The 19389-nt window shown below is 52.3% G+C and overlaps 1 protein-coding gene across 4 annotated transcripts in view; it reads right to left on the reverse strand.

Annotated features, from left to right (window-relative positions):
* Positions 1-19389, reverse strand: part of HDLBP (high density lipoprotein binding protein) — a 38414-nt gene that overhangs the window by 10261 nt on the left and 8764 nt on the right. For 2 of the 4 annotated variants that reach the window (XM_086618190.1, XM_086618193.1), the window contains exons 2-14: positions 9446-9513; positions 8803-8915; positions 7718-7872; positions 6943-7158; positions 5121-5327; positions 4441-4656; positions 3408-3614; positions 3095-3202; positions 2461-2565; positions 1944-2022; positions 1065-1204; positions 663-767; positions 288-401 (exon numbers count right to left, since the gene is read on the reverse strand). In XM_086618190.1, the coding sequence (XP_086474316.1) occupies positions 288-401; positions 663-767; positions 1065-1204; positions 1944-2022; positions 2461-2565; positions 3095-3202; positions 3408-3614; positions 4441-4656; positions 5121-5327; positions 6943-7158; positions 7718-7872; positions 8803-8878 (1728 nt within the window). In that variant the 5' untranslated portion in view covers positions 8879-8915; positions 9446-9513. Of the gene's footprint in view, positions 1-287; positions 402-662; positions 768-1064; positions 1205-1943; positions 2023-2460; positions 2566-3094; positions 3203-3407; positions 3615-4440; positions 4657-5120; positions 5328-6942; positions 7159-7717; positions 7873-8802; positions 8916-9445; positions 9514-13383; positions 13424-19389 lie in introns of those variants that run through there. The other 2 variants (XM_086618192.1, XM_086618194.1) reach the window with 2 other exon arrangements.

The raw sequence follows: 19389 nt of genomic DNA on the forward strand, positions 1-19389 counted from the left end.
GGCAAGAGAGATCCAGTCCTTGGAACTTGACAAATAAGCTTTTGACAATAGGTTTAGACCCAAGGAAGTTCTCTATACAACACACTTGCAAGAATAAGCAAAGGAAAGTACCTTCCCCTATAGCCCTTAAATGACAGGTATTACCCTCCTGCCCCATCCAGCCACAACAGCTTCCACAGCTCCCTCATCTTGAGGTGTTTCAGTCCTAGCCAAGCCAGCACAGCTCTGCTTTATTCCAGGGCTATCCAGGCACGTAGGAGAGAACAGCAAACGCAAGTCCCCCTTACCAGGTCTGCCACCATCTTTTGCATGTACTTGGTGCACTTCTCCACTTCGTTTTTGGGACCTCTGAGTTGGACGATGTCACTCTTGTGCGTGGGGTCTGGGAAGTTGATGATAACCTGCAAGAGGTGGTCATTTATAGGCAACTCAGGCAGAGGTAAGAACTGCTCTGTCAGAGACATGCAAAGGTTGGGGGGAACCTGTACATTCCCTGTCCCATTTGGAAAAGGGTAACCATGTTAGCAGCATCTGGCCAAAAGAATTATTTTCCCATACGTTCTAGATACGGAGCCACTAAATTCATGACTTCAGCGATGATGTGTCTACTACCTAAGTAGGAAATATCCCCTCTGGATTCCTCATCTCCCAGAAAGCCTTACCTCTGGGAATTTCTCCCGGATTTCCCGGATCCGCTCGCCCTTCTGCCCAATGATGGTCCGGTGGAATTTCTGCTCAATGATTAGGTCCTTGGTGCGTTCATTTTCCTGATGAGAACAGAGTTCACATTGAGCAGAAGAGACACATACTTTTATGTACCAGTTTGCTGCCTGACAGCTTGCTTGCCAGTATCGTCCCTCTTTTCTCCTCTAGGCAAAATTCACTCTAGGTTGACAGAGAAGAGGTATCCAAGGGAATAGAGGAACATATCTATGAAGCGGAACTCACGCTTGTCACGAGATCCAAGCGCTCGGTGGGCAAGGGGCACGCACCTGCGCCAGAAGGTTCCGAGGGAACATAAGAGCCCAAACCCTGTGGCTTCCCAAGCATCACATCCTACTCACCATACGGGAAGCGAGTTCCAGCAGCTCTTTCTTGGCCTGTTGGACCCCCTGTGGGTCTCCTTCAATTCTGATCAGGTTGCTCTTCTCATTGTCCGGGGGAATGCGCACAGACACCTTGTAGAGGTCCTTAATCCTGTTAACTTCAAGGCAAGGACTGTGGTGACGCAGTCTGCTAGGCCAAGACTTGGAAGCAAGGCACCTTGATGGTCACTGCTTAGAGGCTGTTTAAGTAAACCAGCCTCTGAGAAGGGGTCAGTGGGGTGGGGTTTAAACAAGGGAAAGCACCTCTTCACCCTGGACTTCGGTGAGAGGAGATCTGTGCCACACAAGAACCTGTACAAGCAAACACTGTGGCATCTACAGAGCCAACTGGTCACTTGCCAAAGTGAGGCACCTGTTTCTTCCCCAAACAGCACCATGTTTAGATCAGAAGATGATCGTTCATTTCTAATCACAAATTCTAATCTTTTTCTAATTCGTTCATTTCTAATCTTTTTTGGGGAGAAACTCACCAAGTAGATTCCCACCACCCCAACTGTCTCCAAAAAATGTAATTCCCATAGAGCAACTTAAAAAAAAAAAAAAAAAAGGAAAAATTCTCCAATTTTGGTGGACAATTCTCCACCCCCCCAAAAAAAATATTTCCTCCAGGACATGGTAAAATAATCCCATCACTGTTCAACCTCCCAAGACACTTTCAGACATTAAATCCACTCCAAGGCCTCACTGCCTGTTTACCTCCTTGAGCCAACACCACTACGGAAGAGCAGAGGAAACGTGATGGAGACAGTGCACTGCGTGAGCTACAGAGCCCCTGATACGATCTACTGAACACGGAGCGTCCGAGCACAGGAAGGACTGGAAAGGCACCCCACTTACTGTTAGCTCCATTCTTGCCAATGAGGTGTCGGTGGAATTTGTGGTCAACGTTGATTTCTGCATAATCCATCCGGTTGATCTGCAAGAAATGGTACAGGGCTAGACAGGGTAGGCTCCCACTTCCGTCTTGTGCCCTGAGTAACTGCCTACTGTCAGCATGGGCACCGGCTCCCCACTAGTCAGCTGCTCCTCCTGCTGCTGAGCAGAGCAGCAGCACCCCTCTGGTTTGAGCTGAGAGCATTTAAAGGGACTTACATGCTTCTCCAGCTACGACAAAGAGAACCCTTCCTTCTCTGCGTCAAAAGATTTAAGACCTGCTGCTGATTTTTTAAGAATGCTACGGACGGGATTTGTAACCGAGGGTTTCATCCATCCGCCACACAACTTGTCTTCTGCAAGTTCTCTCAAGCGTATCAAGACATCATATGGATGTCATACACACCTCATCATCTCTGCTCTGTTGCCCCTTCTTCCTCCACTTTCTTCTTACGTACTGGAATTAGTAACACCAACTTACCAGATCCTTGACCATGACTTCAATCTGTTCCTGAGCCACATTCACATCTTCTGTAGGTCCTTCCAAAGTGATTTTATCCTCTCCTTCAGTGAATTCGATGTGAACCTTGAGAGCCAGCAATGAATCCAGTAAGAATTTTCCAAGATACAAGCCAGGTCAATGCTGTTAGTAAGGCCTACACCATCAATCCCTGCCACTAAGAGATGGTTTCCTTCCCACAAAGTACACACATCATTCTCATGGGTTCAGACGTAGGTAACTTACAACTCGGACCATATCACAGTGTCCAGAGCCCAAGGCTTTGGTGCTGTCCTGAAGTCTGCAAGGGCTTTCTCTAGATATCACCTAACACACCAGGGAGAAGCCTCGCTGAAGTCAGCATTTGCAGGGATCCTACTACATCAATTCTCAAAGTAGTACCACATAAAGCTTTCTTTGAAGGGCTCAACCCACGAGAATAACATAGGATGAGTAGTGTTTGCAGCAGTAAAAGAGAGGCTCCCCTTAACACCAAGATCTGTGTCATCTCCTCCCTGGTTTTACCCACGCTATAAAACATTTCTTCTACAAAGGGTGATCTGGACTAAACCGTATTCTACATCAGAGGGTGCTAAGCTAACCAGCTCATCCATACCTTTGGCATCTGCTGAGTTATTTTGGCCAGGTTTTGTCCTTTCTTTCCAATAATGAAACGATGAAGCCAAGAGGGGGCAGAGACCGAGGAGACGGTAAAACTGTTGGCCTGAGAGACAGAAAAACAGAGCAGCTGTTTGACGGACAGACTGGAAGAGGTCTTCACAAAATTTCAGTTCCAATTCCCATGTTGCATGCTCTGTATTGACTTCTGAGCTGCATCTCTAACAGAGACCACCCCCTTACGCCTGTCAGTGCTCATGGATGTGACTTTATGGGGCTTCCAAAGAAGGCCTAGCCCATCTCGTCGGTACCTTGGCATAGACTTCAGTCAATGCTTGCCCAAGCTTTTCAGGCTCGCCTCGCAGTATCACCGTCTCCGAGCTACTGTCAGTGGGTGGGATCTCGACAGAGACTCCAGTTTTCTCCAAGATCTCCTGCAGGGAATTCCCCTTGGGGCCGATGACATACTTGTGCTGGGACTTCTTCACCTCCACTGCAATGGTAGTAGTCTTCTTTTTCTGTAGGGGCAGAGGCACTGGGGCATCAATCACAAGGGGGCAGGGAAGGAAAAGGGTGAAAGGAAGAGGCACAAGATGCAGTGAAACCCTGCACCCAGGAAAGAGTGAAGCAAAGGTGAGCACAATGGTTCTGCAGCACCCTAGCACCCTTTGGGCCCCTGTCTACAGAAAGTCTTGTGCTCAAAAATGCAGAGGTGAAGTACAAAACTAGTATTCTGTGTCGAGCTCCCTGGGAGGTGACACAGAAAAGACCACATACACACACACACACACGCTCTCGTGCACCAGGGCTCAACACCCAGCTGTCCCCCAGGCAGCACTGCAATGCAACACCAGGTAGGCTACTAGGCTATAAGCTGATTATCTCTGTTGAAATCCAGACTGGTACAAGTACAGACCTAACCATGAGGAAAAACAGCCCAACAACACACAAGGATGTTCACAGTGATGCTGGCTGTGGAAAGTAAACTGGAGTGAAATTCACTCTTCAGCCACTTTGTTACTGTCAGCTGGCCACCACCGTAGACTTCACACTTCCTTCCTTAGTAGCGCCTGCGTGAACAAGAGCCAGGGGAGCTCTTTGTGGCCTGTTAATTCCCATGACACCGAAAAGCAAGAAATCTGACACCTCCTTGGTAGTATCACCCCAAGTCCCAATCTGCTGAGCGAGGAAATGGTAAGATCCAGGGCCATGTACTGCAAGGGCTGCTGGGCCAGAGCTGACATGAGGAGGATGCAACAGAGGGATGCACAAAAGTAGAACACGAAGGGAGAAGGACTATGAGCAGGTAGGGGGAAGATGAGAAGCTTTATATACCATCCATACCTTCTCCTCATAGATCTTCTTAACGCGAGCCACAGCCTGGGCTAGCTGCTCCTTTTCTCCTGTAAAGACTATCTCTGTCTTGTTGACACTGGGTGGAGGAATGTTGATGCGTGTCCCTGTGTCCTGCATGAGCTCGCTCACCAGCTTGTTGTAAGGGCCAGCGATGAAGGGGTGGTACACTTTCTCCACATCCAGCCGCTCCACAGCACGCTTATCCTGGAAGAGCCCAGAACAGACCTCGGTGGGAACTGCCCTCCACATTATAGTCCTGCCAGACACACCTAAGTCCCTAGTGCTGTCTTGCTGGACACTCTGGCTCAAGCACCCTTTTCAGTTTGTAGGCTTGTAGATCTCCATCCCTTGCAATCTGCAAATGCTGCTGATATTTTACGATACTCACCTCTGGAATATCCTGCCTTATCTCAGCTGGCACCTATTATGGTTCACTTCAAATACGAAATACGCTTATCTGACTTCAGAGCTGGACAAAACGGAGAACCAGAAGTTGCAGAACTTGGCAGCGGTGCTCGTACAGCCAGTGGCACAGCACATGACTCCGTTCAGACTTGACATATTAGCCACTGGCTGTGGCCACGGTGGCTACAAACATCTAACACACCACAGAGAAGCAAAATGGCTGTCTAGCTAATGTCACGAGACAGATCAGAGTCCTGAAGTACCTGCTCCGCAGAGATAAGCAGGATCTCGTGTCGGGCCTTCTCAATCCCTTCTTTAGTGCCGGTGATCTTGATCTGGTTGCTGGGGTCATCCGGGCGGGGGATCTGGATTTTGGTTGCAGTTTTGAGCTCCAGGTCCTGCAGCTTCTCGCCATTCTTTCCAATGACAAAACGGTGGTGCTCCTTGGGGATGGCAACTGTCGCTGAAGCCTGCAACACAGGAACCAAGCATCTGTGAGGACACTTGCCGGCACTGGCAGATCCAGAGGAACGGAGCAAGAGAAGGCAAGTTACATGCCGCTTAGTGGTACCACTGAGGCCTTCTCACCACATTCTGTCCAAGGACTGATACTGTACCAGAACAGCTGATCTATGGTGCCTGTATACCAGGAGCCCAACCCTCACCTTTCCCTCAAAACCATTCTGTTTGCAAAGAAGTAGTCCTCTGAATTAGCAAAGGCCTTTAGGCAGAGACGAGGAGATGCCTATCCTCCAGTGTAAGACACTGGAGCAGTACCAGACAGCAACTGAGATGACAGCTCACAGTTTATCTGAATTCTAACATCTGCTGCCAAGGCTACAGAGACCAAGACACACAGCCTGACTCCTAGGAAACAGAAATTCAACACCAGAAACCTATTCCAGCAGGCAGACAGCTAGGAGATGCTTACTGCTACTAAGTGCTAAGGTGTCTTCAATGTGGCACAAGTTGCTCCTGGGACTGCTTCTAGAAGGCCCCTCTTGGAAAAGGGGTCCCAAGAACTTCTCTCAATCTACCACTAAAGAGCTGGTTTGTAACAGGGATTCCTGACTTCCTCCCTTCTCACTGAGTTTTTTCCTGACCTGGTAGCTTACGATCGCTACCATGCTCTTGATCTCTGTAAATATGTAACTACTAACAGCAATTAGACATTCAAAATTCGAGCTACAATGGAAAAAAAAAAAAAAATCACTTGGTGTGACTTTTCAACAATATGTCTCTGTGCTGAAGGCAGCCAAGCCTAGAAGTTGGGAATACAGACACATCTTTGAGACCTGGGGCCGGGGCAGTAGGAGGCGTATTTGAGGACAGTGGATGTGTGGCAGTACGACCTGAACTACTTTTTCAGGTGGACATTACGCAGGGTTTGTCCCTTTCCCTTCCCTCTGGCAAGGTATGACACACGGGCTGAATGGCATCAAGCAGACACGGTATTAACTATTGCTTTAACTACCTTTAACATTACATTTTAAAACACACCAAGAGACTTGGCTGTGGTATATCCTAACAAGAACTACCATCTTGATTACGAACTCAAGAATCTGAAGGTAAGAAATAAAATCCTAAAGGACTGAAAGGAGAAGCAACTGAAACAACAGGGCTGTGGCTCCTTACCAGTGTGACAATCCAGAACCCTGACCTGAAGCTTTCGGCTTTTGGCAGGACTTCCTCTACTTTTCTTTCTCCCATCCATTCACGTTCTCTGAAGGACTTCAGAGAAAGCACATTCCCATTCTTGCACACTGCTAGCTTTGTGTGAGGGGCCCGCACCCTCTCTGGCACCAGCACCTCAGCACAAAGTCACTGGTTGCAATTCAAGAGTTCAGAGATTGCAGACTCCACCCTTCATGCAACACCATGGCCTGTAATTAGCTCTGAACCCTATTTTAAGCCTCATTTCCATTCCAAATTGCCAATTGTGTGCTTTGAAAATACCTGGCAAAGCTGAATTAGTCATCTAATAACACCTCTTCGGCTTATAAGCACACACGCCCAAGGGTCTCAAAGCATTTGTGAGTCTTGGGCAAGAGCAAGATAGAGTGAGAAACAGTTAGATGCCCTCACCTGAGTCTGCAGCCGAGCGACAATCTCCTTCCGAGCCTTCATGACTGCTTCCAGCTTGCCAGAGACCATGATCGAAAGGCCCTGGTCCTTTGCGAGAGACAGCTCCAGGTGAGCTCCTGTCTTCTGCATGATGTCAAGGCAGATCTTGGCCTGCTCGCCTTCTCCAAACTGATTCATGTCCTTGTACTTCCTCTCCTCCAGTGGCACATGAAACACCTGCTCAGCCACAGGACAGAAACAGGGCACAGCGAGCAGTCAGCATGTTTTTGATTGCCAGTGCCTCCCTCTCTTACAGCTATACAGGACTTTACTGGCACGCTAAGTTCTCGAGTCTGCGCAACCCATCAGCCTTTCCAGTGGAGAAACCAGCTGTGAGCAGGGGAAACACGAGAGCACTGCAGCAGGCAGTCTGTCCCACACTGGAGTGTCTTCCTAAACCACATCCGGCAGGCAAAAGTGCTAAGTTATGGGGGGAATGCTTTAATCCATTAGTGCTCACTACTTGAATTCTGCAAGCTTCCCTTCAGGCCTGCTCCAGCTATTTGTGGAACAGGGATGTAGAGCTTTTTCTGGACAGTTTTCCACACATCGCTCCCCTCCAGCGCAGTCCTAGCTCTCAACTGCAGTCCTCCTCGTGCCCCAGGGTAAAGTATGGCAAAGAGGCTGTCAATCTGACACGCTAACGATTTCATACTCTAGGGAAAGCTTCGCTTCACCTACTTTTTGGAGGGAGTAAAAGGAGGGAGATAAGACGTCCTCGCCCGCTCCCACCAACCTGAGTGATGACAGAAGCCTTTATCGGTCGGATTTTGCTCCAGGGCCCAGCAGGTTCCTGGGCAGCTTCCAAACATGGTGCTTTCTCAGGGAGCGGAGGGAAGGCTTCCTTGTAGGTTGGAGGATCATTCTCTTCTTCAGAGTTTAAAGCTGTAACTGGAGTGATGCAAACAGGGTAAACGAGATGCTCTCCCCGCAGAAATGCCCCTACTCATAGGAGGTGCAATTGCATTTAGGCACCACTGACAACGGAGGGCAAATGACTTGTGTGCTACTATTAATCCTGCTACAGTTATGCTTGTGGAGCAGCCAAGTCTGGAGCACAACCGACCTCAGCACAGCACAGACTGCAGGAGGTGCCATGAACAACCAGCCTTGCCTGAGCTGGCACTACGGATGCAGGAAGGGAACGTGTGAGTGAATGGGGGCAGGAAACAGCACCTTACTGCCAACCTGTAAAGAGGGGCTTAATTAGGGGAGAACAGGCTGAGCAGAAAGAAGTGAAAGGAACAGAGTGAGGCTGCAGGTCAGAAGGGGAAAAGACAAACAAAGCAGAAGGAAGGCAGAGAGAAGTGCTGTGGTTAGGGCAGAGCCCAGGGAAGCCTGCACCTTACGTTCGGCTCAGTTGTGCTCTGGGCAGTGCCAAGAGGGTCAGCTCGCAGCTGGAGGATGGGTGCCAAAACCCATCGGTGAGTCAGTTAATACAGTTACACTGACTTTCCCCAGCACCTGGCTGAGCAAAGGACGGAAATGACAGCCCAGCACATTGATCCCATGCGGCTGTCGTAGCCCAATGCTACACTCTTGCACGTGCCCCGTCCCATGACCAACAGCATTGCTAGCCAGAGCCCTACAGAGATCAGAGGCTTGCCTCCACCTGGCCCTGCACTGTGCAGCATCACCTCTGTGCCGCTGCTGGTGGAAAGACAGAGGTCAGTGGGACACCCACCTAGGAATGGAGAATGCAACGTCTGTCCATTTGTGGGGAACCAGGCACCCGGAGCGAGCTCGGGTAACAGCAAGGAACCTTGCCTGTGGGGTCTGCGTTTGCAGGCACGTCACAGGAACTCAACGGCGTTTTCTCACCTTTCACCTGCTGCTGAGCCAGGCCGCTGCGGTGTTCAGCGAAGCTCTCCTGGGTCAAAACTGCCACGGAGCTCATTGTCGACTTCCCACCCACACACAATCCGGGTATGCCACTGGAAGAGACAGAGGTGGCAGCACCATTACCAACAGCATTCCAGATGAGCAGAAGTCGCTCCGGGAAGACGAAGCGCGTGTTGCTGAGCTCTTTTCCAGACAGCCTTTTGAAAAGCACCTACTGCAGCGGTCAGCTGCCCAGTTCTCTTGCTGAACCAGACAGGAACTCAGGGGGGATATTTCCTCACAGCACAGTGGCCACCAAAACCAGAGCCCCTCATTAAGAAGGCAGAAGATGTGCAACCTGAGAAAGTCCCTGGAAAGAGGGACACCAGAAGCTGTTAAAGCATACTCTAATTAATCTATCAGTTATTAACAGTGTGCAGTTTTTAAATGAGTATCTGAAGGTCCAAGACCATTGTGTAACCCTAGAGAGAAAACAAAAAGGGCCCAGGATGCTGCCTTTTCCTTAAAAAGGCTTATTTAGGTGCCTGAACTCCTGATGACTTAGGAATACGTTCAGGAAGCCACTCTGATAAGCAAGCTCAGCAACAGCAAGATCTTTGGCTCCCCCAAAATAAGAACTTACCAGCTAAATGGTCAGTAGCCAGAGAGTCCGTCCTGTAAGCTGCCCGTTTGTCAGCCTGCCAGCTTTTGCTTTACAGGAAAAAAAAAAAAAAAAAGGAAAATATTTATGTGAGTGCTCCAAGACAACAGGAAAACATGACACCCCTGTTACTGTAACTTTCAAAAGAGCAGCGTCTGTGCTGTGTTTCAAACTTGCATCCTACCCAAAATGTTCTCCTACTGAGTCACATCTCAGCAGACTTTACCTGTCGTGTTTCACTAGAGCAACACCACTGTCCACTTAGAGCTCACAACAGAGCCTGGGGGAGCCACTCCTTCACCACACCGGCTACGAGAGTGGCCATCCACTCTCGGGCAAAAATACAGTCAATTAGTAACAGATGTGCAAGACAGACACGAAATTTCAGAGTTGCGAGCAGGAGCATCAACATCTAGTCAGAGGAGACTAACAACCTGAAAACCAGCCAACAAAACTGCCAGCAGTCAGAAGTTAGGAATGTCGTTTAGTGGAGCTCGGGTGAATCAACGCAGCCGTCCTCACAAACCGAGGCACCACTCGCGGCTATCCGCACACGGCTGCTGGCCAGCCCACCTCTTCATTTCTGATTGTAATAAGATCAAGCACCAGGCACTGAACTTTGTCTCCAGGCCTAAGTCTGCAAGTCAGAGTTAAAAAAACCCACGCTGGTTTACATGGGCTATTTTAAACACGTGCACAAGATGGAAGCAGGAAAAAAAAAAATCCTCTGTTGGTGGGAGCTTTACATCTCCTGTATCTGGATCTGCAAATTTACTGAAAAAGTGTCCAGGAACAGGAGCAAGAACATCAAAGCTGGTAGAAAACGGACTCTGTCGATGCACAACGGTTCTCTACCTGTGCTCTTCCAGGGCTTGCGCTCTCCTAAAATCCAGTGCCTCTGACTGCTCCTGGGACAAGAGGTCCCCCTCCCACAGTGTTGCTCGGACCTTCTTCTGAACAGCAAACTCGGACACTTCTCAGTAAACTGACAGTTGCTGTTTCTGACCTCCCAACGTGCCAGAGAAGACTCCACAAAACCACAGCATCGCTGATGCGGTGTCTCACATTGTGCTTATGTCGTGACACATCCAGGGAAGGCGACAGAGGTGCAAGGAAAGGAGGGAAGAACACGGAGAGCAGTAACGTGATGGGCCGCACAGGCCTGATGGACGCCTCGGCGAAGCCGGAGTGTTTTCCTCCACTTCAACGCGCCTCTTACCGGGCACAAGGCGACACCACCTGCGCTACCAGAGCTAATGTTGCAATTAATCCTGTGACGATCTGCCACGACAAGGTGGCAGGTTCCAGGACAGCCAGCCGGCCACGCTGTCCGAAGCACAGCAGCTCTGCGAGGCATTTGCTGAAATACACGACGGGGTGGCTAGTAATCTAATCTCAGGCAGACACCCGAGTTCTCCTCGCTGCCCGTGGTCATGCCACAGCACAGCTCATGGTTACGTGGCCCATGGCACACGACTGCACGGCCCGAGCTGCCACAGAACCAAGGAAAGCGCGTGAGCGGCACGGCACCTGTCCCAGGCTCGGCCGTCTGCTCCCCCGGCCCGCTGGGTCGCTCCTGAGGGTGCCACCGCCCCACAGCGAGCTGCAAACAGGAACGAGGGCAGGAGCGAGGAGCATCCTAGACATGACAAACAGCTGCCAAGGTCTGGCTAGAGCCTCGCTAACAGCATGGATGTGCTTGTAACTCTCATTTCTCAGGAAAGCACCACCTGGTTCATCTTGCGTGTGCTCTGCTCCTTAGAAGAGGGTAAGGATGAGAAGTCAGCAAACAACCCTCAATATAGCACCTGCCTGCAAGACACGACCTCAAGGCACAGCTGCTGGTTTCACTGTGTCCACACCAGCTGCAGAGATCTTCCTTGCAGCCTCCATCTCAGAGAAGAGCTGGACGTTCAAAGAGAAATCTAGGGGCAGCACTTATCCACATGAATTTCTGCTTCGTCACCCGTACAGCAAGCTAAGGACCAACGCTCTTCGTCTCCAGTAACCCCCAAACATCTGGGTTATCGTAGGCTCAGGGATTCACCTCTGGCCAAAACTGGAGGCTGCCATCGGAATGGTATTTTAAATGTAACGTTAAAACCAGCAGGTTTGGAGCCTACACCTCTGTGACTTCCCACTTTAGGTTTTGAAACTAAGGTTACAATTACGTCATGCCAGCGTGTGGCTAACTGGGTCAACAGGTTTTAAACTGCCCAGTTTACACACCATCTGTAGCGCTGGCTTTGTGCACCAGAGGAAGTTTCAGAAGTCTAGAACGCACTTAAAATAAAGAGAACAAAATCATCCTAAAAATAAACTCCAGCAAGGGCCAGACCTCCCCACATGGGAAACGTTTGTACGAAGAGAAACAAAAGCAAAGCCATGAGTTACAGTGCCAACACAATCGGCACCTGCAGACAGAAACACCGGTTATGTGTTGTTTAAAATGATGTTTAATGAAAACATCGGCGTTTTGTTAATCCAGGGACCTAAAATCCGACATCACTGGGGTCGCACACAGCAAAGGGGCCCGGCTGGCTGGGGCAGGCGCTGTCGGATATTCCCGCAGGGCAGGAGCATCTCTTGGCAGAGGAGTGCCCACCCATGAAACCACCGGCTTGCTGAATGCCCAGGCCCCCTGGCTCCGGAGGGACCACGCAGGCGGACAGCTGCTGCGCGGCAGGACCGAGCCCTTCCCTTCGCACCGACTCCCGAAGCTCTGAGGGCTCGCCGCAACCGGAGCCTTTCAGCCGCAGCCAGGCTCACACCCCACCTATCCCCACGTTCATGTTTCCACTCGCGCCATCACCCGCCGCCGCTTCCTGCCCTCGGACGGGGCGTTTCGTGCCCCAGAGCCCGGCCCGGCAGTGCTTCTCGCGGGGGGAAGCGGCTTTCGCAGCCCGCACCGGGCCTGCGGCACCGCCGCCGCCTCCCCCGGGCCCGCGGCACGGGCGGCGCGCACGCCGCCGGGGCCGGCCGCCCCTCCGCTCCCCCCCCCGCCGAGGCGCCGGAGCCGCCGGGCTCCGCGGTGCGGTGCGGGCCGGGGCGGGCGGCGCCGCCAGCGCCACCTCAGCACTGCCGGCACCGGGGGCGGGGCGGCGGGGCGGGGCGGCGCCCTTAAAGCGCCCGGCCGGGCCGCGCTGTCAGCGGCGGGGGTCGCGCCGCCCGTGCGGGAGCGGGGCCCGGAGCGGCCGGCTGGCCGGGGGTGGCCGCGCCACACAAGCGGGGGAAGGGTGCTCCCGCGGCGGGCCCGGGGACAGCCCCCGAGCGCGGCTCTGCGGCCGCCGGAAAGGTGGCGACGAGGGCGCGGGACTGGGCGGACACGGCCTGCCCCGAGCCCGGCGGCGGCACCTCGCCGGCGCCCGCTGGCCCGGGGAGCAGGGCCGGGACGCTCACCGCTCTAGTCCCGACAGCGGGCCCCGCGACCCGGGGGAAGGCTGCCCGCCGCCGGCGCTCCGCGGGCTGATCCGGCGCCGGACTAACGCCCGCCGCCGGCCGTCTGGGCTCGCACCAGGCGCAAGCCCTCCGGCAGCCAGGGACGACGCGGAGCCGCCCCGACCCGCGCCGCTCCCCCAATCCTCCCGGCGAGAGGGACCGGGCCGCCCCGACCCGCCCCCTCCCCGGGCACCCGCGGGGCCCAGCGTCTCCATCAGCCCGGTCCCGGGACGGCACCGGCCGAGGCCGCGCCGCCGGGTCAGACCCCTGCCCTCCCGCCGCCGGCTTCCCCGAGCGGCCCCGGCCGGACTTTGCCCGGCCCGGCCGGCGGGAAGTTGGCCCGGAGTTTCCCGGCGGCGCCGACGCGTCGGTGCCCAGGGGGAAGGAAGCGAGGCCGCGCCGGGCCGCCCCCGCCCCGCCAGCCTCCACGTCGACGCCGAGGCCGCGGCGGAGGGGCCGCCCCCCCGTCCCCCGTGACTCACTCCGGCCGGTGCCCGCTCGCCCGCCCTGCTGGAGAACCGGAGCGCTCCTGGGAGAGCGGCGCGGCGCCCGCCCCGGCGCCTATATAGGCCGGGCCGCTGCCAATCCCCGGGCCGCACGTCAGCGGGACATGCCCCTTCCCGGCGGGGCCGGCCCGCCACGCGTGCCCCGCGCCGCCGGGGCCGCCCCGCCGCCCGCCCGCCGCCGCGGAGCGGAGCTGCGGCCCGGCCCGGCAGCCCCGCTCCCACCGCCCGGCCCGGCCACCCGCGGGGCTTCACGGCGAGGGCCGGGAGCCGCGGGTGGCTCCGCGCCCCGGGCTGGCCCCGCGGGAAAGCCCCCGGGCAACGGATTCACGCGCAGAAAGCGCCTCCCGCCCGTGACCCGGCGGCTCCGGGGGGCGAGGGGGCTGCTGCGGAACCGGCCCGCACGGCCGGCTGGCTCCAACGCCCGCCCGGGCCCCGCCGTGGTCCCGGGGGGGGGCAGTTCAGCTCCTTCCAACTGGGAATCACCGACCTTGGCTGCAGCCGGTTTCACGCAGGGCTGGAGCGGCTCCTGAGGGCTCTGACCAGTCTGAAAGCCACTGGTGGCTCTGCTCTGACCAGTCTGAAAGCCAGAGAAAAAAGCTCTGGAGAGCAGCAAACACCTGGGGCTTCTACCCCGTCCTGCAAACAGAGCGGGACACCGAGCCTTCGGCCCCAGTTGCGCGTCCTCCTCCCACGCAGTCTGTGCCAAAGCAGCAGCTATCGGATGCTGAGGTTGCACACAGGAGAAGGGGCAAGGTAAGAGCAAGATGAAAAAAACGAAAAATCCCCCCCTCCCCCCCAAAAAAGAGCCCCTCTCATTATTTCAGTCTCTAATTTGGAAATGGAAAGGGTGCAGGAGGGGAAAGGCGAGCCAGCAAGCACAATCCCCTCCTTTCCTGCAGAGAGGATGTTTATTAAAGTTCATGCAATATAGATGGTTTTAATTATTAGCCCTGCACCCTCAGGGAATTAAAAAAGTCCCATCAGTGTAAAAATACATGGAATTTGAACTGATTTTTGCATCAGCTCAGTCTCTGCCCATTTTCCTACGCAGGATTAACGGTCCTCGTCATTCACAACTTGCATGCAGCGACTGCTTTTCTCATTCATGCCCCGCTTTCTCCCAACCCCTAACAAACTAAATATGCAAGAACCTGTTTCGGGGAGCCCTGACCGCGGAAATTTGAGGTCTTTGGAATAACTGCTTTTGACTACATGCAGTAATTTTTAGAGATATTCGTGTGATGTATTTATGGAAACACGGATGGTATTTAGCCTTAAGTAAAATTACGATTACTTATTATTATTGAACAGGAGGAGATTTCTCTGGTTTTCCTCTTTCAATCCTGCGGCTGGGAGGACATCATTAAAGCACTTGAACTTTTTAAACACAAACAATTTATCACTCTAAATAAAAATACACTTGTGGTGAAATCGGGAAGCATGCTAACAGGAGGAGGAGAACGGTCGACGAAAGTTGACACCCTGCCCAGGCACCATGATGATCCATCTTCCCCCTGCCCCAGCCTCTCCTCAAAAAGCCCGACAGTCTCTGCGAGGATGCAGGGATGCGGCTCCAAGCACGGAGCTGCCGCACGGAAAGGCAGGCAGCAACCACTGCTGCCACGTCATACACGCTCCTGGAGCTGGCTCAGGCTCCTCCGACAAAAACCGTCTTAGCAGCACCCCATCAGACACGCCAGCAGGCTGGTGGCTCATGCAAAAGCGAAGCTTCGGGGACCTGGGCAAGCTGCAGCACCTCCAGATTCGGACACTTCTGCTTCCAGGCAGGAGCTGGAAGCACAGGGCGTTGCAATTTGGGACTTGGAGCCTAGCACTCTGAACCCCACTGAGGTGCGCGATGCTTTTCTGGTGCCTTCACTCCCTCGTGGTTATCTCCCTGGCGCCAAGCAAGCGGCCTCCTTTCACCCCTCTGACTTCGCTGTGTCCAATTAACTCTGGCACGGGTGCATCCTGGGATGCCCTGTGCCGGGGGACCGGGGGAGCACCACAACCCGTAGACCTACTGAAACACCAGCATCCTCCTCCCTGAACTCCATCTCATTATCTGGCTCAGCAGGGGCCCTCCGTGGGGACGTGCCACCTCGTGCCTATGGGACAGCTGTATGTCCCTCTTCTGCTCTGTCTGGAGTACTGCTGCAGCCACTGGGGTTGCTAGGACGTTATGGATTTCTGGCTTTTATCACAGCTTCCTCTCCAGGACTGTTTACGAGGGAATCTTACCCGTGTGTTTCTGTAGCTCTCCCTTTATTCACAGCTGCAAGTGGTGGGAGGGAAGCCCAGAAGTTACTAGAAGGCCTACAGCATCTCACTGCATGCCACCCTCGAATGACTTCTGCTGAAGGAAACCTGCCACAGGCGGTTCACCTTAGAGGAAGATCTTCCAGGAGGGAAGAGGGTTGTGGGAGGGAGAGCTCACCTTTCCTCCCGCATTCCGGAAGCACAGAAGTGCCCTGCGCATGGACAAAAGCACATTTAGAGGATGGTGGGAGGCCTGTTTCAACCTGCTGCTCCTCCTGCCAGCACAACGCTGACCATCAGCAGTCTGCCCCGTCCCTCTTCCTCAATAAGGCAACGGGCAGAGAGGGGCCTGCAGGGGCTGCTTGAGGCCTCTTCTGCGCCCACAAGTGCCATCTCACATTAAGGCAAAAAAAAAAAAAAAAAAAAAGGATGTGTGTAAAATGGCTCCCCAAGAAGCCAGGCGTAGGAATTTTTAGCAGCTGAGGGAAAGGAGACAGAAGGTGGTACCCAGCCCCTTGACAAACACTAACCAGCCCCTCTCCCTCTAGCATCCTGTATTTTGGCAGCTAGACCCGATTTCATGACTTGTGAGAAAGAAGCCTCCCAAAATGAACACTAGTGTGCAACAGAAAGGGTGAAGGTCTGGGCAATACGGAGGTGCCACGGCTTAGCAAACTGCCAGCTTGGATCACCAGCCTGAGGAAAGATGCAGAAATGGGACCAGCAAAAACATGAAATGGGACCAGCAAAAACATGAAATGCTCCCAGAGATGAAACTAACGCTGAACGGGTTTGGTTTTCCGGAACACACGTTCACCAGTGTGAAAGCAAAGGTTGAGGAGTTAAGCAGCTTTCCATAATCACACCACCCCAGGACTCCCAGGGAAGGGAGAGGAAACTTTCAGCTTCTTAAGCCACTGGAGCAGAGAGCACAAAAAGGCTGGTCTTTCCTGGCACATTCACCCTCAGCTGAGCTAGGATTTTGCAAAGGATTTTTTCTAGCCTGTTCTTATTTTCTGTTGTTATAAGAGATCCCGATTTTTCCTGCCAGAAACTGCAAGCCTTATTTGGGAAGCAACCCAAGTACACTCCAAAGTGTGTGCTGTGACTTTATTTCCTGTTAAATATAACTCCAGATTCCTAAAACTGTAGAAATAAGCACCCTTTTTGTACTCCGGGTGCTTATCCCACACACTGAGGTCAGAGAGCACCACAAAAGACCGACCCCCAACAGCACCCATTTCAGCACATCCCTCACCAGTGGCATGAAGAGAAAAGGAGTGGGGGATACTTTGGATCATCCTAGAAAAAGAAATGACAGAGGCTTCAGGACGCAGGGTAGTCATATGCCAGAGAGTACCTGGGTTCTCAGCCAAAGCAAGCAAGATACGCCTCTCAGCTCCAAACTTATCGCTACGGCTTGTCATGGGATCTTCCAATATTTTTATTTCTGCAGGAAAACCACTATTCAATTGAAGTTAAGGGTCATATTACATAGATCCTTCTGCTGAGAAAATGAAAAAAGTCGCACCATAAAGCACGACTGAATGCGAGTCCACGATGCTTATGTCTCAGCGACTTTGAGAGCAGGTTTTCTTTATTTGCCACGAGGAAGGAAACTTCCAGGATGTGCGAGTCAGGCATCCGTCTTTCCCACTCACACATCAGTGCTAGGAGAAATGATTCCGTAGGTTAAATCCTGCCCCTCGGCTGTACTCAATGCAAGCCCACCATCCTCAGAGGCCCACTGTAAATGTTCAAGTAGGGAACTGCTGGTAGAAAGAGGAAAGTCTGCCTGAGCCTGTACACTAATCCCAACTCCAAGCACTTAGCCACGCTGTGACGAAGGGAGGGAGGAAGGAAGATGAACAAGTGTTCAAGTGTTTGTCTCACATGGGACCGAGGTGGTCTAAATAAGCAGTCCCAGAGGAACACGACACCACTTGCCTTCCTCCTAGTATACCTACGTTGTTAATTATCGAGCTGACCAGACACTGAAGGAAGGTGATTAACCTCAGCAGCCCTTCCAGGCCCAAATGGTTGTTTAAAAGTTTTATTTATTTCCTGGGCACCCTGACAATAAAATTATGCAACCATCAGCTAGCAAACAATATACACACTGCCCTTCGTAGACTGTCACAGGGTGTTCTAAAAAAAGGGGCAAGCAAAGCAGGCAGGAAGAACAGGAGCAACTTACTGGTGTGGACGGAGTTCTAGCGTGAACAAGTAGCTTCAAGCCTCGGACTGCAGAGAGCGAGAGGCTGGTTAAGGGGTAGATAAGCATGTTTACACAAGGACACTGGGAGAAAACTGGATTTAGTGGTTAATGCAGACAAACCAGTCAAGACACTCGAGCTCTGCTCTTAGTTTTGCTGCTGATTTGGTGAATTGACCAGTGAAATTCTCTGGATTGACCTGGCTGCGCACACCCAGCAGTCTTGGTTTACTCTGTGGGCTCCTTATTTCATTTCAGGTTGTTCAGAACGCTGTGATCCTTGGATGCCAGGTGCCATGACAAAAAAAATGCCATTCCAGAGATGAGGAAGAAAGCCAATGGACAGTTTAATAAAACCAATCCAAAAGCAAAGCAAAAGGAAGCCACAGAGGACAGGTCAGAGTCCGTCCTCCCATTTACACTGGGAGAGAAATCTGATTATTTAACACGCACTTGGCTTTCAGGACAAGTCAGGATTTCAAATAACCAAGACAAAATAGAATGAGATGAAAACAGAAGGAATACATTCAGACCAAGAATGACTGAGGTGGATTTCGCACTTGTATCTCAGACGTGGTTACAGGCAAATTTAGGAATTGAAAAGGTTGTCGAAATAGAAGCTAATCTCAGGTTCTTGGCTTTGAGGAGCCCTGGAAGAGGAATACTTTCTAAACACGAGGGACAAAATGAAATAAAGTATCTTTCTGTGTTGTTTTACAGTTTCACAGTAAAGCAAAACACTGACCTGTCTCAAGAATGGGAAAAGATTCCGAAAGCAAAGATTGCCAATATATTGTCTGGAACGCAGTAGTAGCAGAAAGTAGCAGAAATGAAAGAAATGGCAGAAATTCGGGACATCTGACAATAGGCTGGAGGCCCAAGTCTCTGGGCCTCTAGTCCAACCTCCTGCTCGAAGCAGGGCCAGACCAGAGCACTCGGGGCTTTCTTCAGGCAGGTCTTGAAAACCTTCAAAGCTGCACAAATTTCTGGGCAATCTCTTCCAATCCCTGACTATCCTAACAGTGAAAAAGGATTCTTACTTGCTGTCAGAACCTTCAATTTTGGCTCTTTATGCTGATCTGAACTTGCTTTTTCATTTAAATTACCACCACACTGTGTGCTCATCACGCACAGGTGCTTCCAGAGTGGTGCTGCAGCACTGTTCTCCGTTCAACCTGCAGTGCAGAAGAGGGAAAAAAAAAATCTTCCACAAATAATTAGCTGAGAGCTTCTTCCCAAAGCCTGCTAATATGCCAGTTACCCAAGAAGCAAGGATTGCGGAGATAGTGCGTGCTTTGTTCTGCAGTATCTCTTTTCTGTTCTTCAAAAGGAAACTTTCACTTCACCCTCCTTTGGGTTGGAGTTCTGTTGTTTACCTTTCCAGTGTCTCTCGTTCCCTCTCCCTTGGCAATTGCAATCTGAAAATGAACACGTGGCAATTTTTTTTTTTTTTTTTTTAAAATAGATGTTGCCAGAAGCTCTCATGCACTACGTATCACGTAGTTTGG

This window comes from Tauraco erythrolophus, chromosome 11 (assembly GCF_009769465.1).
Source record: "Tauraco erythrolophus isolate bTauEry1 chromosome 11, bTauEry1.pri, whole genome shotgun sequence".
NCBI lineage: Eukaryota > Metazoa > Chordata > Aves > Musophagiformes > Musophagidae > Tauraco > Tauraco erythrolophus.